Source organism: Carassius carassius, chromosome 6, assembly GCF_963082965.1.
Source record: "Carassius carassius chromosome 6, fCarCar2.1, whole genome shotgun sequence".
Classification (NCBI taxonomy): Eukaryota; Metazoa; Chordata; class Actinopteri; order Cypriniformes; family Cyprinidae; genus Carassius; species Carassius carassius.
Window position 1 is genome coordinate 33,289,671 of NC_081760.1, and position 27,853 is coordinate 33,317,523.

At 36.5% G+C, this 27,853-nt stretch overlaps 1 protein-coding gene across 1 annotated transcript in view; it reads left to right on the plus strand.

The window, feature by feature from the left end:
• Window positions 1-27,853, plus strand: part of LOC132142691 (VPS10 domain-containing receptor SorCS3-like) — a 218,024-nt gene that overhangs the window by 120,541 nt on the left and 69,630 nt on the right. Inside the window, exon 4 of the mRNA XM_059552752.1 lies at window positions 398-556. Coding sequence (XP_059408735.1) covers window positions 398-556 — 159 coding nt within the window. The remainder of the gene's footprint in view (window positions 1-397; window positions 557-27,853) is intronic.

Sequence of the window (27,853 nt, forward strand, 5' to 3'; positions counted from 1 at the left end):
TGGAAGTAATGGTCAACCTTGACCTAGTTTGAGCTTTAGTTGGTGGTGTAAAGCCTAGGAATATTTCACTTAAAAAAAATTTAATTACACGGAAGAAAAAAAAAAGTCATACGAGTGATTTTTATTGTTTGTGTGAAAAGTTTCTTTAAATGTTGTTGACTGAGCTAAGGTGCAGGGTGTCAGATAGCAAGTTCAATTAGAAATTAAAATGCCTAAAATGTTACAGCTAATAATTATAGTTTCCCCCAACAATAAAAACTACAGATCCCTGATTGTTTAAAGGTTCACTAAATTCCTATTTAAAAATTATTTAATAGACTATTATTTTATAATAGACTATTCATCTATATGTCAGACCTTACAGGGTTAACCTTTGTGCCTTTCTATCTTTTCTTAGATAATGGTGCTGACTGACCCAGAGTTTGAAAGCAGTGTTCTCATCAGCTCAGATGAAGGTGCCAGTTATCAGAAGTACCGCTTGAACTTCTTCATCTTAAGTCTTCTTTTCCATCACACACAAGAGGACTGGGCTTTGGCTTACAGTCACGATCAAAAGGTAAGCTTTGCAGTGTAAAAAAAAATAAAAATAGCCCACAGTGGTAAATATCACAACTGACCATATTCACTTAATGAACATTCCTGGTCTTATTGATGATGATTCATCAGTTCCTGTAATTCCAAATATAAACGTTCCAAAACAGGGTATTCACAGCAATGCAGTATATAGTAGAAGATAGAAGAAAAATTTTCTAATCTTTCTAAATGTATATATATATATATATATATATATATATATATATATATATATATATTGTATGTATGTATGTATGTATATATGTGTGTGTGTGTGTGACTGCTAGTGAAATAACCATTAAGACACTGTTTTATCAAACAAACATTTAGAATGGCTTTATTTTGGTATTTAATCCATTTATCCAATTAATTCTCTGTAGATAAAAATAATGTCTGGCTCTACCATTTCTTCTCACTGAATAGCGATTAGAGAGTGAACAGTAAGTGAACAGTGACTGGAGTTTTGTGCTTGTTTAAACTACATGGCTGGTTTTTATAAGGCTGAATATTTTTAGGCATGATATTTAGTTGGCAATGGTGATGGTTTATTAATTATTTAATTAATTTAGTATTCTTGAATGCTTCTCAAATAAAATAAATTCTGTGGAATGCTGAAAATGCAATAATCATTTACCAAGGACAAACCCAAAAATAAATACTTTTAACTTTTAACTTTTAAAGGTCTCCTTTCATTTGGCAGTGATTCATATTCGTAGTCAGCCCATAAAGAAAACCCAATAAAAAGTGTGTGAAGTGTATATAAATATATCCATATATCAAAAGCATATATCATTGTCCACACTTTTAATCTGTCTTATGTTGTACAGAGTCGAAGTATGAATTATAGGAATTTATGTTGTTTTATAGTTTCTGAATGTATAGTACATCTATATATATTAACACTACTGCTAGAAAACATTAAATTAACAAAATATTTATATGTAAAAAAAAATGCTGTTCATTTGACATATTTATATGTACATACATCAAAGTATCCTGAAAAAAAGTAGTTTTTATAAAAATATTAAGCAGCACAAATGTTTTCAACATTGATGATTCTTGAGCAGCAAATTAGCATGATTTCTGAAGGATCATGTGAGACTGAAGTAAGTGAAAGTGAAGTGACATTCAGCCAAGTATGGTGACCCATACTCAGAATTTGTGCTCTGCATTTAACCCATCCGAAATGCACACACACACAGAGCAGTGAACACACACACACACACACACACTGAGCACACACCCAGAGCAGTGGGCAGCCATTTATGCTGCGGCGCCCGGGGAGCAGTTGGGGGTTCGATGCCTTGCTCAAGGGCACCTAAGTCGTGGTATTGAAGGTGGAGAGAGAACTGTACATGCACTCCCCCCACTAGGGTTGGGTATCGAGAATCGATTATCGAGTGGAACCGGGACTATCTTTGCGATTTTCCCGGTATCGTTCAAAAGTTTTAATTTCGAACTTAGTTTCAATTCGTAAAGCTTAAAAGAAAGAGAAAAAAAGTTTCGATTCACAGTTCGCCTGGCGCCGACTGGAAGAAGAAACCTCTGAACACCAACGAAGAAGCGTCCACCGGAAGTTTTGGTATAACGAGCGATCGAACATGGACAGCGTGCGTCGGCGGTCCAAAGTGTGGCTTCACTTTTCGAAACAAAACGAAATCTCGGCAAAATGCAACATTTGCATCAAGATTGTTTTGTGCATAGGAGGGTGCACGTCAAACATGATAAAGCACCTCTGACGTCATGGAGTGCAAGTAAATGTGTGCCGTCTTCCGCGGTCTCTTCCTCTGGCTCCTCCTCTGGCTCCGTCTTCCGCGGTCTCTTCCTCTGGCTCCTCCTCTGGCTCCGACCCCCAGCCTGGCACCGCTGTGACTACACTGCAGTCCTAATCCGGCACCATTGCCAGCCTGCGGTCGCCTGGGGCCCCTCTTTGATTTGAGGGCCCCGCGAATGATGTCACTCATTTTTTGTTGTTTTTTTTTTTGTCAAATGTCCACATACAGTATGAGTGGTCATGTGTCATTTATAACGCTTTTGTATTGCACAGACCCCATTAAACACGATACAATTTACAATGACGGTGAGCAAAATACAAAACATATTTTATTAAAAGAATATCTCTGAATAATTCATACATGACAAATAGCTGAAAACGATAATAATAATAATAATAATAATAAACTCTAAATAAAAGCGGAAAAAAGATTAGAAACATACACAGCAGCACCACACTCTATTTAGCATAACACCTCCCACAATAGGCTATTGGGTGAACTAGAATGTCTTAACGTATTCCTAGTACAGATTCCACATATTCCACTTAGCCACATATCTCTGTAAATTCCTTTCGATATATACTCGAGAAAGTGTCTTAAATAAGTCTAAAGTTATATAACGACATAAGTCTGGTTGCTATTTTTGATCGACATATTTCTAATTTATGCAATGCACATTGATGCTATTTTAATTTGAAATTAAATGGCATCCAAACGTCCAAAATATCTTTCCGGAGCCGAAAAAAGAAAGAAGAGAAAAGCAGATGGAGAAAAGCAGGCTCAAAGTAAAGGTATGTTTCGCTAAACATAATACATTATTTATTAGTGTAGTATTAATACTTGATTTAATAAATGTGATGATGCCCATGATCACAGACATACTTGTGTGATATGTGAGAGAAAATTAGGCCACATTCAGCATGTTTCATTAAATAATCAATTAATTATCCATCCAACTAATTCATGCTAAAAAAAAGTCTCCTCCTCTTTCAAAATTTAAATCTGACTAAATATTTTTACACATGTATTACATGTTGAGTTTGTTACAGGTAATAAAAATGTATACACTTAAATATTGAAATTGTATTTTATGTGCTCTCTTCTCACTGTTTTTACACCAGTGGGCTCAATTTTTTTTTATCTCGCCTAGGGCCCCACAACCCTTCAGGCCGGCACTGAGTAAAACAATACATACAAAACATAATATGTCTTGCGCCAACATTGAGGCAGCTAACAAATTAGCCCACGTATTTTTTCATAGACAATTTACAACCTGAGATTGCTACAGTTAGCCAGGCTGATGACTCCAGGACTCCGCGATGTGCTGAGTAAAAAGTAAAAAGTAAAAAGTTCATAGAATTCAAATTGATGGAGAAGGTCAGACTATTTTCTTCAGAAAGACAGTTGGTTAGCTAAGCTCATTTAAAATATATTAAACTTTTTTTGACCCTGCCTCTTAAAAGAATGGGAATCGAGAATCGAAACAAGGAATCGGACTCGGAATCGTTCAAATTTAAACGATACCCAACCCTACCCCCCACCCACAATTCCTGCTGGCCTGGGACTCAAACTCACAACCTTTCGATTGGGAGTCCGACTCTCTAACCATTAGGCCATGACTTCCCCATAATGATGCTGAAAATTCAGCTTTGATCACATGAATAAACTACTTTTTAAAATATATTCAAATAGAAAACAGTTGTTTCAAATTGTAGTTATATTTTTAATATTACCATATTTATGATCAGATATCAATGGTGAGCATAAGAGACTTATGAACACTCTTTAAAAACATAAAAAAAATCTGAAACATTAGGTTAATGTACTATGCATGGGTGTAAAAAGACAAATCATGTTGTTCTTGTCAAATCAGCCATTGGTGCTTTTCACTTCTGTCTCTAAACTTTTAGAGGTAAAACACTGAACATCTCAGTCAATAGTCTCTGCACTATCCATAATGATGTTATCCAGAGCCATACTGAAATGTGCATGGAGACAGTAATGCTTACTCGTTCAAAAAATGACACACATTAATGTTGTGGGGACATTGCACTATAGTGTCTCATTTTCTGAATCGAAAAGGGTGGCTGACACTATGTCCAGACTCATCACAGTCAGAGCAGAGCTGTGGATTAGGTCAACACCTGAAGCATTGTCTAATAGAGAGGTGTCAGAGAGTGGTCAGGTCCACTCGTTGATGATTCATTAAAAGCAGATGGTGGTTTACGCCCAGCTTTCTCCCTTTCCTCAGAAGAACACCAGCTCAGACTCCTTACGTAAAGGAGCCTCTGGGAATCTGACAAAAGAAATAGCAATTGATCCCTAACAAATATTGCTACAAGTGTGACTGCATCATATTATAATTATTAATTATTAATAATATTAATAATATTCATCATCTGGCTGACTACGACTTGTATACATTTTTCTACAAATCCTGTCATACGTGCACAAACTGACAGTCACCACTTATAAGCTACTACTAAATATTGTAGAAACATAATTTTCTGTAAAATTGCTTCGTAACGATTTGTATTGTAAAAAGCGCTATACAAATAAACTTGAATTGAATTGAATGAATCCCTGCCCACCCTCTCAGTATGTTTTACTGAGGTTTCATTGACCAGCAAACGTCCACAAAAGCCATTCAGTGTCTTTATGAATAGCTGGCTCTAAACGGCTGGATTTATGCAACAGTGCAATCGAAGTGTCTCACGCGGCTCCAGGGGGTGAACTCGATTCATATTCTGTAGCGAATTGATGCATTTTTTGTAAGAAAATATCCATATTCAAAATGTAATAATCACTTTAATCTAGATTGCACTCACAGTTGTAAACAACTGCAGCTTTGCGCATGACGGTAGCCAGTGACTTCCTCTGCAAGAAAAAATAAAATACCATGCAAGTCCATGGCTACTGTCAAATGTTAAAGGGATAGTTCACCCAAAAATCAAAATTATGTCATTAATAACTCAGCCTCATGTCGTTCCAAACCAGTGAGACCTCCGTTCATCTTCGGGACACAGTTTAAGATATTTTAGATTTAGTCCGAGAGCTCTCAGTCCCTCCATTGAAAAGGTCTTTGTGTGAAAGGTCTACTGTCCATGTCATTAATCATAGTTTTTGCTATTTTTGGACCAAAATCTATTTTCGATGCTTTAAAATATTCTAACTGACCCTCTGATGTCACATGGACTACTTTGATGATGTTTTTCTTACCTTTCTGGACATGGACAGTATACCGTACACACAGCTTCAATGGAGGGACTGAGAGCTCTCGGACTAAATCTAAAATATCTTAAACTGTGTCCCGAAGATGAACGGAGGTCTTACGGGTTTGGAACAACATGAGGGTGAGTTATTAATGACATAATTTAGATTTTTGGGTGAACTATCCCTTTAACAACTTTAGTTGCCAACATTCTTTAAAATATCTTCTGTTTTCAACACAAGAAAGAAACTCATACAGGTTTGAAGGGTGAGTAAATGATAATTGGAGGGTGAAAGAATTGTAATTTTATGGTGAACTATGCATTGAAAGTCTTCCTAGGGTGCATTTTGTTTACATCTCATGCTACACTATTGAGACATTAATGGATTAGCCCCATTTACATTGACAAAAGGACAACAAGATTATTATTATTATTATTATTATTTAATCAACATTATGCCACAAGTGTAAATTGAGCTTGTTGAAGCTGGAATTTATTTTATTTTATTTTTTTTTACAATGATTTACTATTTATTTTTAAGACTCATAAGAACACTGTTGAAACATCTGTTTCAGCTCTTTATTTAAGAAATTATAGCTCTTAAAAAGCTTTTCGAGAGGTTTCTGACCTTGGTAGGCAACAAACAAAAGTTTTTAAATTAATTTCAAATTTGTCCAAATACATTATAGGTTTCTTGTTAAAAACAATTCATGAAGAAATCTATCTAGTACCATGGTCTTAACCAAACAGATTGTTTTAGTCATTTGCTGGAACCATGGAGTCAAGGTTTTACTGGTTATATAGCAAGCATTTTTCTCTTTTGTCATTCACAAACTATCTAACCCAAACTGATGTCTGTGTACTCTAACAAACTAACATTTTTACTAGAAATATTTAAAAAAAGCTAATATTTCAGTGTCACATTAGATATTGCTATTTTGTTTCTGGAGGGCCCTTAAAAGTGTGCATTTTTCTGCAGCCTTTGACGTCACAACTCCAAATAGCTGTTAATAAAGTGCTTGAGGGCTGTTTATGTTCTTGTGGTGTCATGAGTCCACCAGAGCGTTCCTTACCTGGAACATATGTTTGGTGTGCAAATCTTCCAGCTTTGGGTGTGTCTGGAAGAGCCCAGCACTGATTCACCAGTAGCATAGAGTTGAGAATAGAATTCAGCTGCTAAATTATGCATAGCAGATGGTTGGGAGATGACAAAACTTTCATTATCCTTCAGGCACAACACTGGCTTGTGCTGTCTAATCTTCCATTTTAAATGGAAGAAAAATGTATCATCAATGTCTCTACTAAAGTTCGCCATAGCATCAGATTTATCGTGCCTGTCAAATGAGATTAAAAAGAATTCATTTCAGCTTCAGTGTCCTTGGATCACTGCAATATTCATATACTTGTTTCTTTTGTCATGCTGTTTATAGCAGATTTTTAATATTGTTATTATAGGCTGTTTTATGCACCCACACTACAAAAGGAATGTACTGACATTATTTATTTTATAAGATGAAACGTCTTTAATTGATATTACCCAACATTTCTGCCATATGTACATAAACTGACAGTCACCACTGATAGGATACTACAAAATATTGCAGAAATGTATTTTTTTTAAATGTTAAAGTTGCTTTGCAGTGATTTATATTATAAAAGGCGCTATACAAATAAACTTGAATTGAATTTAATTGAAATGTGCAATTCTCATGACATTCTCTCTATTCTGACAAATGAACAATCGAAAATGTAAAATTATATTTTACAATGTTCCAATTGTTTGTTGTATTTTTAAGCAAATAAAAGTGAGCATAAGCGATTTTATATATATATATATATATATATATATATATATATATATATATATATATAATTTTTAGTTTTTTTTGAGTCCACACCTATAACCATATCAGGCAGATGATATATCATAAAAACTCAAATAAAGAAACACCCAAAAAGCACCATAAAGTGTATTTGTTCTCATTCAACATAATGAAATTTGATGGGAGACTTTACATTTATTCATTTAGCTGACGCTTTTATCCAAAGCGACTTACAATTGCTATATATGTCAGAGGTCGCACGCCTCTGGAGCAACTAGGGGTTAAGTGTCTTGCTCAGGGACACATTGGTGTCTCACAGTAGATTCTAACCTGGGTCTCTCACACCAAAGGCATGTGTCTTATCCACTGTGCCAACACCACACCACTTTCTCTCCACCAGTGGCCTCTTATATCCCACTTTTGTCTTTAATGTTTGACAATAAAATACTGTATCTGCTATTAGTGTTAATAATTTTTAATAATAATAATAAAAAATATTATATTTGGATTAGATCCACTTATGGAATCCTCCAAAATGAATAGAGCACCAGAGAGATGCTGTGATGTTACAGGATAAAAGCGGCTACAGCGACAATTTCTTATGAGAGTTTGTTGCTCTGTTTCATCAAGAAAAGCATTAATCTGTTCAGCTAGGGGCATGTCATTGTCATCTACTTCTGGAAAGTCTGACATATCAGATGAATATTCTGGTTTACCACCGTGACTCACTTGAAACATCTTTTGTGTCTTGTCTTATGGAATCTAAAACAAACACCTGTCTTCCAAAAGAAAGAGCATGTTTCATTGTCAGATTTTTGTATCCTGATATATATATATATATATATATATATATATATATATATATATATATATATATATTTAATTTTTTTTTTTTTTATTCTCATGAAATCCCTTCATAATATTTTTTAGAGATGTCAAAGAAGAATGCACTAAAAGAAAGTATGCCCTTAAAACATTTTTTGCTAAAAACACCCACTCTACTAGCATGCCACTAGCATGGCCCTTTCTGAAATAAAGAGATAGATATGGAAAATAGTAGGCCTAAACATGTATATGACTGAAATTGAATAGAAAAAGAGTGTGACAGAATTTGTGCTTATTGAGCAATTTATGTAACTGGCTGTTTTCCGAATGAAATATTACTTACAATGCAGTATGTACCGCTCACTGCGCTGCCTATCAAGAGTGAGTAATCTTGTTTGTGATGAGTGCTAATATTCAGATTAAAACAAAAAGGTATAAGTTTAATAAAACAAGAATAAACAAGAAGTTAATATTGACAAACTTACTTTTAAGACACAATATTGCCAGTTACTTTGTCTGCTTTTTGCTCTGCCAACAAAAATCATTCCAAACAAAGTGGACTTTCTGAACAAATCAATTAAGTGAATGATTCATTGGCTCACTTATATTTGTTGTTACTTTTCACTTGTTTTGTACCTGAAAAGTGTGCCAGAACAAATTGTTTGAATTAATGATTTAATGACTCATGTAGACAGAAACTTTTTGACCCCCCTTTTTAACACCACACTCACTGAAACTACAGTACTATACACAATTAACACTGATACTGTTGAATATCAGAACTAACCATTGTATAACTGTAAATAATACACATCCATTCTATTTGAATGAACGGAATGAAAATAATATTTGATCATTCTGAAATCAGTATACATTGTGAAAATAGCATGGGTAGTGTGCCATTCCAAACGAGGTCCTATTTTTGTATGTGTGTTCCGGCAACATATATGTGTATCTGTGACCTTTTTGCTCCCAGAGTACTCAGCATCAGTCTCTGTGGACATATAAAACACATCAACCATATTCAAACCCCAGTCACATCGTCAGTCCTGTAGTTCTCCAGCTCTCTGACCTTTCCCCTGGCGTTGCTGCCTCGTGAGGTGGCTCGTAAAAGCCTGTGGATAACTCCTCAGGTGCTCCCTGACCTCCCGCATCATTCACAAAGCTGGAAATACCTCCCCAGAGAGACAGACAGAGATAGAGAGAGAGAGAGAGAGAGAGAGAGAGAGAGAGAGAGAGAGAGAGTTGGCAGAGGATAACAGATTGAGAGATTGAGCAAGACGATCACGGGGAGGGAGGAATGGAAATATAGGAATTCATGCCATGCTTTCCAGAACGGTACAGGGAGAATTAGAAGAGACACATCTGGAGTGATACTGTATATGTCCTGGGTGTGATTATGATCTCAGTGGGGATTTTTAAATATTTTAGGCCAAATGTGAATTTTAAAATTATGTATTCACAAAATAATTACACTATGTAAAACAGAGTGTTTACATATATGGGGGAATTCAAAGTACATTAAATATTGCATTTTGTAATCAATTAAAATAATGCATGTAGTCATGACTTCAGGAGAGTTATTTATTTCAGGAGAGTTATTTATTTATTTTTAGGTATTTTAGGCCTTCTTTAAAATATGGTTTCACAAAATTACTATGCTATTTAAATCTGATTATTAAAAAAATATATTTAAGTACATTCAATTATTATTATCTATTATGTCATGGTATTATTTAATTAAAGTAATGCATATAAACTTGACTTCCTATATTTTTAGGACTTTGTTTTAAAACCAAATAAAAAAAAAATATTAAATTTAATTATTTTAAATGATTGTTTAACAAAACACTTATTCTATTTAAAACATTATATTTAAAACAAAAATATAATTAACATTAAATTATTACATTTTCTAATTAAGTGTACTATTATACTGAAGTATATTTGGGGCAGACATGGCCTAATGGTTAGAGAGTTGGAATTGTAATCCAAAGGTCATGGCTTCGAGTCTCTGGATTGTCGGTGGGGGGAGTAAATGATCAGCGCTCTCTTCCACCTTCAATAACACAGCTGCCTAACAATACCCCTTAGCTGTCATAAATTCACTGTAAACTATGGCTTATTGCTTTATACTACTACTAATTACAATAATTACATTTACATAATGTGTGATTAAAAAAATATGTAAATAATTACAAAACATTAATAATTGTAATATTAATTAACAATGATTGTCAAACTGTGTTACTGTTCATGATCATTTTTTCCCATACCGTCAATGATATTCTGATTAAAACTGCTTGTTCAACCAGGAAGTTTATCCCATTTAATTCATTTATTGAAACAATGACTGCAATGTTCCACCCCAAAAAAATAAAAAATAAACAAATAAATAAACAAATACAAATTTCCATGAATGAATGAATGAATGCATTATGCTGCCTTAATATTTTGAGGCTTATCCGCCATTTTCTTACAGTTTAGAAAAAAAAGGTAAAATCTATTATTTTAAAATAAATCTATATAAACATGATCTACCTTTTCTTAAAATGCATATTTACCCATTCAGTGTCCCATATTTCCAGTCAGTGCTCTGTATACAGGTCAGGTTTTATCTAGAGCAAGTTTTCACCGTTTGTCTACGTTCTCCTGTTTATGCCACTTTCATCCTTTCAGCTTTAGTTCTGAGTTGTGAGATGAGCTTTGGTCTCTACCGCATTCCCAGTCCTAGATTCACATCGAAGGGCAGCTTACAACAGCACTTTATATGCTGTCAGTCTGATAGTGCAGGGTAAAGGTCTATAGTAGCTCAGACAGATCTTTAAAGAGCCAAGCCTGCACAACAGTGAAGAACCACAGAACGCTGTTAAGTGAAACGGGGCTCTGGATCGTACGGTTCTCTGGGGATTTTCCCAGCCCCCCTAATTGACTGGCCAACAGTGAATCAGCAAATAATGTGAAATATCTGACAAAGACTCAATACCAGCATAGTTAGCTGGCATGACATGAGAGAGTCTCAACTATTCATTGGTAGACAAAGAGAGCTTTCCCTACAATCCACTTCAAAGCGACAGAAGAATAACATGTCTTGTGATGAATTGACTGTTATACAACAGTACAAGTACAACAGCTCCTCTTTGGATATCTCCCCATGGGGTGCATATTTAAAAATAAATGTACTCATCTTTGAGTCGATTAGCATAACTTCCAGCCATCACCCCCCCCCCCACCCCCCCTAAAAAAAAAAACAGAACTCGGTCGTTCAAATGATATGTTAATTTAATGTTACATCAGGCTGACCTTCACCAGTGTGCACTTGCATCAGTGTGATTTTTAGATTTGTTTTCTTCTTTTGATTTTGATTTTGCTTCCTTTCATAGGTCACATGTACGTTTTTTTTTTTTTTAGGGGGGGGGGGCGATGGCTGGAAGTTATGCTAATCGATTTAGAATAGATGGGTGAGTCATTGTATTACAACCCATCAGTTGTGGACTATTGGTTTAAAAGAAAGTCTTTCATTTTCCCTTTTTAATATATCTTTTAAACATTAATACTTCATTTGATTGACAATATCATCATACGTAGTATTAGCTTGCTATATATAAGCAGCACCTGTCAAGTCCTGATGTTGTGTAGGCCAGTAAACAACACTGCATACCTATCCGCCAAGGCATTCAGCCATGTACTGTATATACAACTATTAAAGTTTTCCTTTTCAAACTGTGATATACGCATAACATCTCCTGCTGAACCAGTCCATGATTATCAGAGAAAGATGACTTTTGCTTTTAGTGGGAACATTAGCTAGCAAGCTAACGGAGACACGCTGTCAATCTAATGCCATGGCCTTTTCACTGCTGGAGAATAAAACAGCGTGTGAGAGGCGCCACAGATCAATCGCTGTGACAAGTTCGCCCTTAATGGCTGTACAGATTACAGATGATTGACACTAGCATAACCACTCATCACACTTTAATTACAGGGCCTAGGATGGCATCACATCCACTGAGAGAGCTGTTGGAGGGCATGTTTCAATGCATACTTATGTGTCTGTTGTAAGGAATTGTGATACCGCACACACTAAATGTCTAGACCTATACAGCTAATAAAACATTGGAGATGTATCAATTGTCAGGAAGTCCAGAGAGAATTTATACATTTATAATGTTACGTTTTTATTTTTAATCCTTCATGAAGTGGTGAATCAGCAAACTTTAAAGTAATCATTGTTTTAATACACTGTTAAAAAGTGGCAAATAAGTATAGAAAAACAATATTCACATGAACCACTTTACTTTAGAATTTCCAGTTTAATTCAATGTGTAACTTATGGAATGCTGTTTCCACCATATTATATATATATATATATATTAGTGGTGGGCATAGATTAATTTTTTTAATCTAGATTAATCTCACTGTGATCTTGAAATTAATCAAGATTAAAATGTCTCATTCGAATTCTGACGAGGGCATTCAGAATATGTGTGTTACCCAAATAAAATCGACAAACAGTAAGTCTTTGAGAAGGAGTTTATCAAGCCAGGTGGAGCATTAGACCAGGGGCTCATCTCCTGTTTCCAAAATGCATCACAAAGTGCTTGAAAAAGATGTAAACGAATTCCACATTGCACAAGGTGCAAACAACCTTACGCCTGTTTCACACATACTCCGTTTACAGTGCGTATGCGTTGCATATTTTTTTACGCACCCATGTTAACGGATTCCTGTTACATTCCAGGAGCGTTGCGTCTGCAGCAGTGCAGTGATCGTTTACGTACCAAGTAGCGAACTGCAAACGCGTCCTGTGTGAAAGCACATCGAGTTCGTGCTGCACCACATACGTAACGCACACGGACTGCATACGCACTGCAAACGGAGTATGTGTGGAACAGGAGTGAGGTCACCAGGGGTCACCAGGGACCCGGTGAAGGTTGTACCAGTGGGCCCTGTTTGAAATTGTTTAATTTGTATGTTCATTTATTTTTATTTATTTGTGCTATTTACACAATGTTTCAGTTTTTTTCAAGTTTGGAGGTGTCAAGGTACAGAAACCAAATAATTAAATGTAAAATAGCACTGGATAGTCTTAAATGTAAAAATTAAATATACAATCAAACCTACATTTATTCAGACACCTTCAACATTTCTCACATTATTACATTTTTGCTATATATATCAAAAATTATATCTGGCGTCTGAATAATTTTTGGTTTGACTGTTAAAACTACAAAGTAATTCAGTCAAGAGCAGTGAGTGATTTTCATTTTCATTTTCTTGGATTAACATATTTTGTATGTATTTGTCAGCACAAGAGCAAAAATAAGCAAATTCGATGTTCAAGTGTTTTGAGACGGCTCTGCGTGAGCCCTGAACACCAGAACACCGCGAGTACTGAATTGGGCTCTTTCAAATCTTTTTGTTTGTTCAAACTGCGATTTGTATTTGTTCGTTCAGGTGCAGGAGGGACTTCGAGGAGAACTTCGCAGAAGAGAGCTCGGTTCAGTGTCGCTGTCCGTGATACGCGGCTCTCGATCTCTCTCGTGTGCACCGAACACAGCGCGCGAGTAACCAGCTACAATGTTCAGCTTTTCTGCGTCTTGTGTTTGGATGCTTTAATGTTTAAATCGACAAGCGGTAAGGCTTAAAAACACGTGAAAAAGATAAGCTTTCGTGACGATGCGCAGCAGTGGCCCGTCAACTGTCCTGAGCATCTTTTTAGGCTGGCCTCAGCCAGTATCAAGGTGAAAGTCATCATAGCTTGCTTAGTATAGACCCAGCTCCCAACCCAACTTTGAGAATAAATTAACGGCAAAAAAATTTTTATCGCCCGATAAGAGTCTCACGTTAACGCAGCACGTTAATGCAGAAACCCCTTTTCAAAGGCTCTTGGGGCATATGGCGGCCACAGCGACACTTGCGACACCGCTTGGCCTGTTACATATGAGACTGCTCCAGCACTGGCTTTATTGCTGAGTCCCAAGGTGGGCGTGGAAGCGTGGCACTCACCTGGTTATACCGGCTGTTGCCAAACCCTCAGATTTTACATTCCTCTAGGCAGGGATGCCCCATAACAGATATCCAGGAATTTATGTGGTTTACAAGGATGCCTCCACCACCTGCTGGGTGGCCACGTACAATAGGCATTCAGTCTCAAGGATATGGATGGGCCCGCAGCTGCATTGGCATATCAATCAGTGGATAGCAGTATGCCTTGCCTTGAACCATCTCAAAGGTCACTTATGAGGCAAGCACGTGCTGGTCCAAACGGACAACACAGCGACTGTTGCGTACATCGACCGACAAGGTGGTCTGTGCTCCCGTCGCATGTCGCAACTCGCCTGCCACCTCCTACTTTGGAGTCAGAAGGTTCTGTGATCACTTGTTTGCTTCTCCAGAGACCTCTCACTTCCAGTTGTTCTACTATCTGACCGAGGAAACACTCCATGTATGCACTGGCACTCAGCTGGCCGGGGGACCTAAGCAAATATGCATTTCCTCCAGTGAGCATTCTTGCACAGACACTGTGCAAAGTCCAGGAGGACGAGGAGCAAGTCTTGCTAGTTGCGCTGTATTGGCCCACTCAGACCTGGTTCCCTGAAGTAGTGCTCCTCGCGACAGCCCCCCCCCCCCCTGGCTGATTCCTATGAGAAAGGATCTACTGACTCAGAGACAGGGCACCCCTGAATGGGATGCGGTGGTTCTAGGTGACCTATTCCAGGGGTTAGCAAACACCAACACTTTAGCGAGAGCACCATCTACAAGGCACGCTTACGCCTTGAAGTGAAATCTGTTTGTAGAGTGGTGTTTTTCTTGCCGAGAAGACCCTCAGAGATGCCCGATTGTGGTCGTACTTTTCTTTCTGCATCAAGGGTGGAATGAAGGCTGTCTACCTCCACACTCAAAGTCTAGGTTGCTGCTATGGCTGTGTACCATGCCCCTTTGAATGGGAAGTCTTTGGGTAAGCATAACCTCATCTTCAGGTTTCTTAGAAGGTTAAATCCTTCCTGGCCCCCCTCTATACCCTCTAGGGACCTGTCTTTAGTGCTAAAGATCACCATCTGAGCCCTTGCAATCAGTTGAGCTAAAGTTTCTTTCATTGAAAACTCTGCTCCTGTTTGCACTGGTCTCCATCAAGAGGGTGGGGGACCTGCACGTGTTTTCGGTCAACAATCCATATCTAGAGTTTGGGCAAGATGACTTCCAGGTAATCCTGAGGCCCCGGCCCAGCAATGTGTCCAAGGTTCCCACTACTCCCTTCAAAGACCAAGTGGTGAACCAGCAAGCACTGCCCCTGGGAGAGGCAGACCCAGCCCTGGCTTTGCTCTGTCCCGTCTGAGCATCAAGTTGCTATGTAGACCAGACACAAAGCTTTAGGACCTCAGATGTCTGTTACGGAGGCCGGCAGAAGGGGAATGCCATCTCTAAGCAGAGGATGGCCCACTGGATTGTGAAAGCCATCATCCTGGCTTATCAGACACAGGGTGTGCCCCGTCCGTTCAATTTGCCAGTTCACTCAACTAGGAGTGTTGCATCCTCCTGGGTGCAGGCTTGGGACACCTCGCTGACAGATATTTGAAGAGCTGCATGCTGGGCAACACCCAACACATTTGCTAGATACTATAGCCTTTGTGTAGAGCCGGTATTCTCCTGTGTTCTCACCACAAATGGGTAGTGGCATTAAGAGAACGTTGTTAGTGTCGGCTTGCTAAAACTGCTCAAAAGTGTTTGTACTGTAGACCCTGTTGAGATCCTCCATCACCATTGGCAGCCAGACATGGCAGAACGTCCAGTGCCAGGGCTTCACAATGAATCCGTGAGATCCGTAAGGCTGGGTTCCATATTGAGACCTTTGCACCAGTCTTCTGCTGTCCAATACTTGTACTTCCTGCAGAATCTCAGTCTGTCCTTGACATTTTTCTTGGAGAGAAGTAGCTTTGTTGCCCTTCTTGACACCAGGCCATTGTCCAAAAGTCTTGGCCTCACTGTGCATGTAGATGCTCTCACACCAACCTGCTGCCATTCCTGAGCAAGCTCTGAACTGCTGGTGACACGATTCTGTAGTGGACTCCTCAGGAGGAGCCAATCCTGGTGCTTGCTGGACACTCTGTGACGTCCTGAAGACTTCTTCACTACAGTCAAACCCCTCTCCTTGAAGTTCTTGTTGATCCGGTAAATGGTTCTTTCAAGTGCAATATTCTTTATAGCAATTTCGTTGCAGGTGAGACCATTTTGATGAACCGCAATGATGGCTGCATGTGTTTCTTTGGAGGTAACCATTGCTAACAAGAACACAATGATTGGATGCACTTCTTCCCTCCTTTTATATCAATCAGTCTGTTCTTACAGACTAATTAGTATGATAGTGATTTAATCTGACTAGAATTCATTCACACTTTCACATGTGCTCCTGATATGATTAGTCAATTGATGTTAGGTGGTCATTTTGTGTAATAATCAAAAAACAGTGAAAAGTTATTTTTTTGGACAATGAAGCTTTTCGCAATTATTTCAAATGCATCTAATCAGTCTACACAATAATCTAGAAACAAATGTAAATGAAAACCACAACAGCTTAAGCAGCAAACTTTGCAAAATGCAAAATTTATGTCAATGCCAAACCTTTTGGCCATGACTGTAGAATAAACCGCATACTGATAATAAAGACAACAGCAGTCACTGAGGCATACAATATTAGTCGCAGTGGCAAAGCTGTGCTTGTATTAACTAATAAGCAACAGATATAAATAAACTTGAGAAGATGTTACATCTGTGAAGTTTTCCAGATTTCCAGAATCCAGTTTTTTTCTTCCGTGCTTGCCGTGGAGCATGCAGATGAAAAAGACAGGCAGATAAGAATGTACGCCTGTTGAATCTCTGAAGAATGCAGCCACACATCTGCAACTCGATTGCACCTTGAAATAAAGGAAGCATGGCTACAATTAAAGTTATATTAGGGTTCCCTATGAAGTGATTTGCTTTATGGAAAAAATAAAATAAAAATGCCAAGAGATAGATGGAACAACACTTTGGTTGGACTGAGAAATCATATGCTTGTGTTTTGAGCTCAGCAGATGGTGCATTGTGGTTAAAATGCAGCAAAAACGAAAGGCGTTAGAAGCTGCAGTAGAAACACTGATAAACAAGTGGGTTCTTTAGCTATTTGAAATCAATGGAGCTCTTTGGTATAATGTCTATTTGGAGTGTGTGATTACTGCACTTGTTAAATTTAATGGAAAATCTGCTATTTATTTTGTGTCTGGTTTCATATTTAAATTGCATCCCGTAAAACCGTTCATGGTTGCTCGGATTCAGGAGAATTTTGCAGTGTGCACGCTACAGCATTAGGCTAATGCAACACTTGTAAGATTTTATGAAGTAATTGTGTGTTATTTAGGGTGACATGATTGGGGTTTAAAATGGTAAGTTATATTTTATTAAGAAAAATATCTGTGCTTTATTCAGCTCATTCATACATTATCTACTTGCAGTGAGGCTTGTTTTCAAATAAAAGCATATTTCTGATGAAGACTGGTGACCCTTGCCCTTGTTAGATAATTTTCAGCCTTCCGAGAGTATTTAGAATTCCTATCTCCAGTAGGGAAACGTTGCTTTTTCATCTGTGCACTGACCTTTTGTTGTTATTATTATTATTATTATTTTTACCTCTTAAAGGTGCGAGCTGTCATTTAGCCTATGTCATCTTGGATAATAACTGCTGGAAGGGGGTGCGTGTTAGGCAGAGAGAGAGAGAGAGAGAGAGAGAGAGAGAACGAGATTGGAGAACATGCTGTGAGGCATATTAAAAAGTACAAAAAGTAAAGGTAGATGAAAACATTCAGACAGGACGTGACTTTTTAACGTGTTTTTGAATGCAATAATGAAATCAGTAAGAACTCCTTCAGGTTCTAATTGATTCACTGCTGCCTTTTACAATTTAAGAGCCTTTTTGAAGCTGATCTAAAAATACTAATACCCCCAAAATCAATTTAAACATAGATTCTAATTTCATGTACTGTGATCCCTCTTATACCCACTCTAATGGTTTCTGAAACCACTTTGTCAGTCCATCAAAGGTAAACTGTGATATTTGACATGATCAAACATTTTGCTGTGGCATCAAATGCAATGTTTTGCAGTCACAGGAGGAACAAAATGCATGTGAATCACTTACTGATTGGGATGAAGACAGAGAAAAAATTAGTCAGTAAGGAAAGTGAAATGTTTTGCTAATCTTCCTCTTATATTTTTCTATTTGTTTACAAGTGTTTTCAAATTCACCCATTTTTTCTTTATTATTATTATTATTATTATTATTACTATTATTATTATTATTATTATTATTATTTTCCTGTGGCGGCAAAATATTGTCTTTCATTATTTTGCAGAATTTATTAATCAATTAAGATGTTATGAAGTAATTGCATGTAATTTAGTGTGCCATAATTGGAATGTAAAATGTTAAGTTATATTTTATTAAGATAACATCAATGCATGATTAATCTTATTCAAATCCACTGCAGTGCTTATTTTTTTTAAATAAAGTGTATCTCTGATGAAGATTGGCTTTGCTTTCGTGTCTTTGTTCCTGCTATTATGGTTTACTAAAATCTTTTTTTCAGTGCAGTATATCGTTGTCCCTAATTTTGCACAAATGCTATTGGATAAATTAGGCTTTCACAAATTGGTGTTTCTTTCATTTTGCCCACTTTAATTGGCCTAGTTGATTATAGGTCTAGTTATAGTTGAATATGGTTTTATCAGAAATTCTTACTAAGGAGACAAAATGTCAGCAAAGAGCATCAATGAACATGATAGGCCTAAATGTTTTGATAATGTTTTTGGATATTAAATAATCAGTGAGTATGTTTTTTTTTTTTTTTGTTTTTTTTTAATTTCCTGTTTTTTTTTGTGGGAGAGAAAGTTCCCATATATCTGAGTGCCTATTTAAACAAGGCTGAAAAACATCTAATTCAGCTGCTTACTTACATATCATATCTTCACATTAAGCCCACAGTGACAGTCTTTTGGTTCTGTGTTGCTCAAATGCTTCACCTCTGCTCTGTCACGCTTTCTGTATTATTCCTACATTTTGCCTACATTTCTGAACCTGTCATCACAGTTTGCCATCAAAGACCACACAGGGGCTGTAGACAAGACTGACATTTACTTGCACAAACAGGAGCAGCTTGGTGTCACCACACTGTAGAGACGACAAAATGAAAACTCCCAAAGTGTAAAACAAATACCTCTTAATGTGCACACCTTTACAGCAGTACACATGTATTGTCCATAGTTTTAAAGGTGTTCCTGTAGCTCAATTGGTAGAGCACTGCCCAATCAAGTACAAGGTTGGGCGGTTCGATTCCCCGGGAACACATGATATGTAAAAATTGATAAATGCATAAATTTAATTTAATTTAAAGGGATAGCTCACCCAAAAATGAAAATGCTGTCCTCATTTGCTCACCCTCATGACATTCCAAACCTATTTGATTTTTTTTTTCTTCCTGTTCAACTCCAAAGAAGAAGTTTTGAAGAATGTTGGTAACCAAAGTGTTTCGGCTGACTTCCATTAAATGCACAGAAATATAATGGTCAATGCGAACCAAAAATGCTTGGTTAATTTTTTGGTAGACTATCCTTTTTACTCTCTTTGTACTGCTACTTTAATTATTGTTCCACCATAAGCATGTAGATGGATGGCATAAGAGTTCAATCAATGGATATTATGTAGAATTTCTAACTCACGAACTCTAGATTAAATAATATGCATGTACAGTATTTCAGCAATGTTGCATCAATGTTTTCTAGAGGTTTTGTTTATGATATCATTTAAAATGGATAAAAGGGAAATATTTTTCTTCACTAGAAACATTGACATGCATGTATGTCTGTCTAAGGCCACCCAAGCAAATTATGGTTAAAGGTATTGCTATACTTAAAGGTCACTTCCTTTAGGGTTAGTGAGAATCCATCGCAGTGCTCGCTCAGCATCTGGGAACCATCCAGCAGCAAGGTACACACTTCAACTATGAGAAATCTTTTAAGAAGTGGACTGGAAAGGCTTGTTGCAGCTAAGAAACCATTCTTGCAGAAAGCCAGCTAGCTGAGGATATTACAGAAGCTATGCCAAAGTCCATGAAGCGCAGATTGGCAACCAATGACAGAAAGTCCTGTAAAGGACAAATCTGAACAGTTCTGATTCACAAAGACAGCATTATGTCAAAAAGACAAGTTTTTGAGATGCATGTTGATGTCTGCAGTCTTCTGTGACGCTTATGGCATTTTATCTTGGTTTGGGGATGCAGCAGCTGATGATGGAGTCAAAAACATGGAATTTCATCATGCCTTGCTGTTCCTTGAAAGTGTTTTGTTATGCGCAAAGTGACTGATGGCAAAAGCTTCATTTTTCAACAACATTACAAGCTCCAACACTACAATCTTATCATATATTATAATACTACAATCGTATTATATATTTTAATTAAGACCTACTTTGAGTGAATGTTACCAGCCACGCAATGCCTTATCCCCAGTATTACTAAAACCGTGTGGGATTGATTTGATAAGGAAACAAATTAAGTAAAATAAAATTATGAAGAAAAAAAAAAATCCTGAGAAAGAATCCTGCTGGAAACATAGAGTATTTTGTTTTAGTGTTGCTTTCCAGGGGAAGTCTAAAGTATGGGGTCAGTAAAGAAATCTAAAATATGAATAAATAAATATTGACCCCATACTTTTGAAAGCTAGTGTATTTATTATTAATATAAATGAGGGTTTCTGCAGGTTTTAATAAGATCTTAATTCACCATTCCGCAAATTAAGGCCTTAAAAAGTCTTGAATCAGAGCAGAAAATTGTAAATTAATAAAGTCATGATGTTAAATGTTCCAGTACAGATATCTAAACATCCCTACATAAAGATTTAATTATTTCAGATACAAACTGAGGATAAGAAAACTTAAGCAAGTTCGTCTAACACAAGAATTGATTATGACAGTTGGGAATCAAAACTTGTTTTCCTGTTGAATTAAGTAGATTTTTCTGAGCCCACTGGCAGATATTTGTTAAGTTTAATTCTGAACAGTATCTCATAAAACAAGATCTATTACTGTATATCCTGTCATTTTGTTTCTCAAGTAAATTTTGAATTAAAATACCATTTTGGGGGGGATTAAAATACCATTTTGAGACCATAGAGGCATATTGTTCTTTTTTTTTTTCTTACCTTTTCTTGGTCTTAAAAAGGTCTTTGAAAGTCTTGTTGTTGGCTTGTTTGATTTTATTTACACTTTTGAAGAATTTTTTTTTTGATTTACAAAATAATGTTTTAAAGTTTATTATGTAGCATGTATGAAGTGGTGGTCTTGTCTATGATTTATAATGAACACTAGTTTGTCATTGCATGAATGCAATACAGTACAACCTGCTTTGATTGAAAAATTTGAATATCATCGAATAATGCATTTCTAGTTGCTGCTTTTCAGAAATTGCAGCTCACATTCTCAGCATCTCTTGCTACAGTGGTAAAGAGCTGCCGTTAGTACTCGTGGAAGTACAGTGGTTCAGATCCAAATGATACTATGTGACAAGAGACCTGCAGAGACAAAGGGAAGGGGAGCTTGAGTTCAGAACAAGTACTGTATGAAAACACCCTACAGTACGGTATAAGAGAAAGAGTTATCAAAGACCTGTACATTACACACAAGTGTGGCATCCATGACAGCGTATCATCATTGACTAATTGGGCAGAGAAATGAAAAGGCCATCTGTGTAAAAACATGCCACGGTCAGAGAAGGAGGGGAGGATCTAGAGTTACAAGATTTATAGTTACATTGTGCAGTGCTGCCAGCCAGCTGTGTGTGATTTTGTCCATCTCCTCTTCTACATTTCCACTTCCTGCTATTCCGCTGATGACTGTAACTCACCACCAGCTTCATTAATTCGGAATGCACCGCATGTGAGTGTTTCAAACTGAAACCTATTTGCTGGCTGGCAATAAGCTATAGGGAAAATGAGCAAGTTCTTTTTATTCCCTCAGAAATAGTAGGATCTTTGGGGAAAGTGTTGGTTATGTAACTGGAACACAATCTGGTCTTTAAGTTTTCATCGACTTTCACTACAAATGATTTTGGTGCTGACAATTCCAACAAACACTCAGCTGTTGGTTGCAAAGTTGTACTATTGCTTTTATCACCACATTCCATGAAGACAGCACCGTAATGAGGCATATTAGATGTGAGAAATAACTGAAACGTTTTTCCTTTGCATTTTTGTCAAGTTTTGAGTATAGATGACAACACCGGGACAAAATAGTTCCTGTTCACACATACCTATAAACCAAACACATAATTCACATGTGCATTATGTCTTAGTTTTCACAAATTTGCATCATAATGGTATCATTTTCAAAACCACACACAGTTTGCATTTTCAGGCCCCCAAAATCCCATTGTCTTCTAAATGAATAGCCAAAATGCATAAAATGTTTTTTTTTTTTCTTTATGTCGTGCAAATACCTCCTGAATGTAATATTTTGCACAGGTTTTTGTTTAGGGATAGAGAATGGGAATATCATTAACCTGATATAAAGCAATGAGATATGAGATTGCCTCACTTATATTGTGCAACCAACATGTGTGTGTATGTGTTTATTATATTAGTAAAAATAAGCCTTATTTCATGGGTACCTAGCAGGGTTTGATTGGAACTAGTTGGTGACATCCCACCCAGGCATGTAATTTCCGAAATCTGAAAATCCTAAGTTTATTCAGTGGTTCGGTTTGTATGGATTTGCTGGACATGATGTTTAGTCCAGACTGGTATTTTTGCAAGATCGCATTCGACAGATGCTGCTACACCTGCGTGTGCTTGACATGACAAATGCCCATAGGATTATAGGTATTAGCTTTCAGAGGGAGTGGGTGCGAAATGGAATGTTTGGTTGTAAAAATTGATGTTTCGTAAGTTATTATCAGCTGCAGGTGAGGATTAGTTTAAGCAGATAGATGCTGCTTGTTGGTATGTGACACAGATACAGTGGTGATTTACATGCTTTGCTATTCAAGCATCACATTTACGGACCGTGATTGGTTTTTCCCGAAACTCTACCTGGAAAGTAATTAATTATGCATTTGTCAGGTTTAACAACATGTGAGGCAACAAAACAAAACAGAACAAAAAAAAAGCCTTGTTTTTGTACTATCTCCCTCATGACTTTACCCTCATTCAAATGCTTGAGACTGAATTTGCTGTTGTGGCTTGCCTTCAGAAGCAAGTTTGCTAACGTAAAAAATGCTTGCAAAAATTCAAGCCGTTTTCTAAGTTGTTTACCCTAAGGGATCAACTAACTCATTGTGAGTCTAGCACTCTTATACTCCTAAATATGCAAACATTCTTTGACTGTTAAAGAATGTTTAGCAATTAATGATGCAAATGTACGCTGTTAATTATTTTGCATGCAATCGTAACTTTTGCAAAGCTAGCTTGGATGCTACAGGGACATCATTGGAAAATGAAGAATGTGGGAGAAGGGCAAAAGATGAAACACTAGACACAGCATCTTTTTTTAGTGCAGTTTGTGTTGTTGCAGCAAAAAATATATTGCATTTTGGAATTAGTAGCATCACAAGGCGTTAATAGTTATAATAACGTGAACTGTTTCTTGGTGGATGACTCCTCGGTTCTGGAGAAACTGAGCGAGAGATTACCGGCTGTAATATGCACCATGTCTAACTGAAGTAGATGGATTTGTGTCTCTTAATGCTAAGCGCTTAGGATCATGTAATTTAAGCTTAGAACACCACTTTTTATTCATCATTGCTTTGATTAGTAATGCAGAATGACTTTGCAAGGAAGATCTGGCATGTAGCTCTAAATGTGCCCTTTTAGAGGATTATATTGTGTAAAATAGCAGACAAGCATAAGTCTTCAACCATACTAACATATATATATATAGCAATGACTTTTACTATTGTTATTTAAAAACAACAACAACAAAAACAAAAACATTTCAATTAAGGCTGTTCTTTTGAACTTTATATTCGTCAAAGAATCCTGAAAAAAATGGTACCACTGAGCACGAAGCATATTTTTTTGAGAAAAAAAACTAAACAAAACTAATCTAAACATTTGAACAGTAGTGCATCACAGTTTCTACAAAAATATTAGCAAAAATTGTTTTCAACAGTAATAATAAGAATTAATAAGGAGTAATAAAAAGAAATGTCTCTTTAATACCGAATCAGCACATTAGAATGATTTTTGAAGGAACATGTGACACTGAAGAATGGAATAATGTAGCTGAAAATTCAGTTTTGCAATCACAGAAATAAATTGCATTTTTAAAACGTATTATAGCAGAAAAAAAGTATTTAAAATGTAATAATATTTCACAATATTACAAGTTTTTACTGTAATTTTGACCAAATAAATGTAGCCATGGTGACCATAGAAGACTTATTTTGAAAAAAAAAAAAAAAATACAATTTTAACAACTCTTTTTGGGACCTATATGAATTTTTTTATATAAGTAATTTACATTTGAATTACATTTTATGAGGTAACAATTTTATAAAAGCAATAAGGAACCTGAGGCTGTGCAGTATTTTGAATATATTCATGGCTTAAGTATTGACAAATGGGTGACTGTGTGTCGTGCTTAAAGGCCTTTAGCTGCGTCTATTCACAATATACGATGGCCTCTCGTACCTCATGGATCATGATGTTAACATGAGCAACCTTCGTATACATGTGCATGCTCTCCATCAGCTCTGTGTGTGATCTTGTCTCAGTCTATGTACTGTATGTCTCTATGTGACTTCTCTTTTGAGTGTGTGAGCAAGCGTGCACCTTTACCTCAGTTTAAGTCAGTTGTTTCAGTGCTGTTAGAGCTGCATTTCTCAGCTCACTGCTCATCCAGATGGTGCATATCTTTAGCTGGATTCCCGCCTGTCACCTCGCTGTGTCTAACCTCTTCATGTCTCGCGTGAATGCCTCCTGACGGAGCCTCCAAGGCATTCTGAACTTCCCTTAATGTGGAAAACACAATTCCATTGCCAAGCCAAGAGGCCGTTTAACTTCTCAAAATATTCATGGGGGCTAATAGTTTTGCAGGTCTTTTGTATTTGTTTCACATAGTAATGGCAGAATAGTTAATCATGGCACTTGAGCTGGTAACATGTTTGGAATAATACGATTTTTTTTAAGAAGTCTCTTATGTTCACCAATGCTGCATTTATTTGATCAAAATGCAGTAAAACATTACTATTATTAAATATTAACATTTAAAAGATGTTTTGTATTTGAATATATTTAAAAATAGAATTCAGTCCTGTGATCAAAGCTGAATTTTCAGCATCATTACTTCAGTCTTCAGTGACACATGATCATTCAAAAATAATTTTTAATTGGTATCAGTTATTATTGCATCTCAGTCATTAATAATATTACTTATTATTACTTAGTCTCTCTCTTATTATTCTCAGTAAGGCCCCTCTCAGTCACTGGGCCCTGTCCTTCTTTTCATCCTGGTTGCTACACCCCTGCATGTAGTGTATTACTGTGATGAATTTAGCAAATATTTTATATATAATGGATAAATGCATATGTACATAGCACTAATTTAGAAACTTTACAATTTAATCAATCTGGCACAAAAATAACACAGTTCACCTTTACTATTAAATAACTTTGTATATTAAGTATGTATGTGTATATTTACTTTTGCTTCCATAATAAGCCAAGGTTATGCACATTTTTTTTTTTTTTTTTTTTTTATTGTAATCCACTTTTAAGCATCTATTAATGAAGAAGCAGTTTTCAGCAGTAGTACTTTTTTAATGTTATGTTGTTCTTCTGTGTTTTCCTGTGGTTACCTCATTTGCTTTGGAGGGCACGGTGCTGTGCCAGACAGAATTCTGGAGGACTGTGCCTTTGATTAAGTGCCCATAATAACCGAATCAATTTATTAATTTCCATGGGCTGACTGGCTCATTGGGCAGATAATATCATCCCATCAACTGTTGCCCCACTGCGATGCACAGATGCAATCTGATCTTACCTGACGCTGTCTGAACCAGGTTTGATATGATGGTCAAAGCAAACTCAAAAAGACTTCATGGGGGAAATAAATAAATAATACTTGAGTGATCACATGCCATTGCAAGCTAGCCTGACTTTGATGAAACAAATTACACTTTACTTGAAACTATTTTTATTCTGTGCCATTTCAGCCTAGAATAAACTACTAAAAATTTTTTTTTTTCTTATGATAAGTTAATTAATGATAAAAGATAGAGTGACTTACAATAGAGGACACGTCTTCAACTACAGTCAATTGTATGTCCTGGGTCTTGATTATTATTAAAACAACCTTTAGTGCCATTTGTTTTTGCTACATTTAAAATATCTTAATTAGTAATGTTAACATTAGTTAACAATGAAAAAGTAAAAATGGAACAATATTAACAATACTTAAAATAATAATAATAATAATAATAATAATAAAATAATAATTATAATAAGAAAAATGTATCTGGTAATAATATTTAATAAACCTGAGCTAGCATGAACTAAAAATAAATAGATGTATTTGTATTGCCTACCGTTAACATATGAATAATTAATGTTAAAAAAAAATGAATGCGTATTGTTAATTAAAATTAATGTGTAGCAGAGTGAGGTAAAGAGCCAGTATGATTGGCTGGCATTACCCAAATAGGTGAACCTATCAATGTTCATACTTAATCATGATTGGTCCTTTGGGTAAGATTTATGAGCCAGTTAGTGCATGTGTAGCGCATATAAAAGGAGGAAGTGTTTGGTTGCTTGAGATGCATCATCCTTTGAGACATGTGGCATTTGAGTGAGTGCAAGCAGTTGGGTTATCCAGACTCCTGTCTGTCGTGTGTTGGCTGTCAGACAGTTTTCAGATATGGGCCTGCAAGTAGCAGTAATTCTGCATGGTGATTGACCACGTGTATTGCAGCATTGCACTGTTTCCTTGGTTTGAATGCACGTCCAGGGGTTTCCAAAGATCTTAATTGAGGCCTAACGAACATCAAGTAATTGACTGCACCTCTGCTCTGCTCTGCTCTGTTTTGATAGTTTTGTCTGGAATTCATCTGGGTCCGTCTGTTATATTGTTTTGTGTGGATTTAAGTGGGAGGGGTTGGCCATGGTACCTACTGTTGTGTTCAATACTTAATTTTCCACAAGAGTGTGTGTATTGACTGTGGGGTAGAACTCTGAGGGTCTTCACTGGCCAACTCCCTCTTTATTTCGTTATCTTATTGTATTGTATTTGTATGTTACTGGTAAAGACTTGTGATGTATTGAGATCTTGTGTGAAGAGTTGTATGGTTTTTATGAACTGAATGGTGGTAAAGTGTTTTTTGTTATATCTGTCTATGCTCAGCCTGCCTTTGGCATCGAACCTGTGTCCCTTTCCCTTTCCTCTTCTCTTATTGGTAACTTTCATGAACACCTGACCACTCCCCGTCACAAATGCATCAACAAACTTAACTTATGGGAGCCTTATTTTAAAGTGTTATAGAATTTTTTTTGTAATGTTTTTTTTTTTTTTTTTTTTTTTTTACCTTGTCTCAGATTTTTGTTATATGCAATGCATAATTTGAGATGT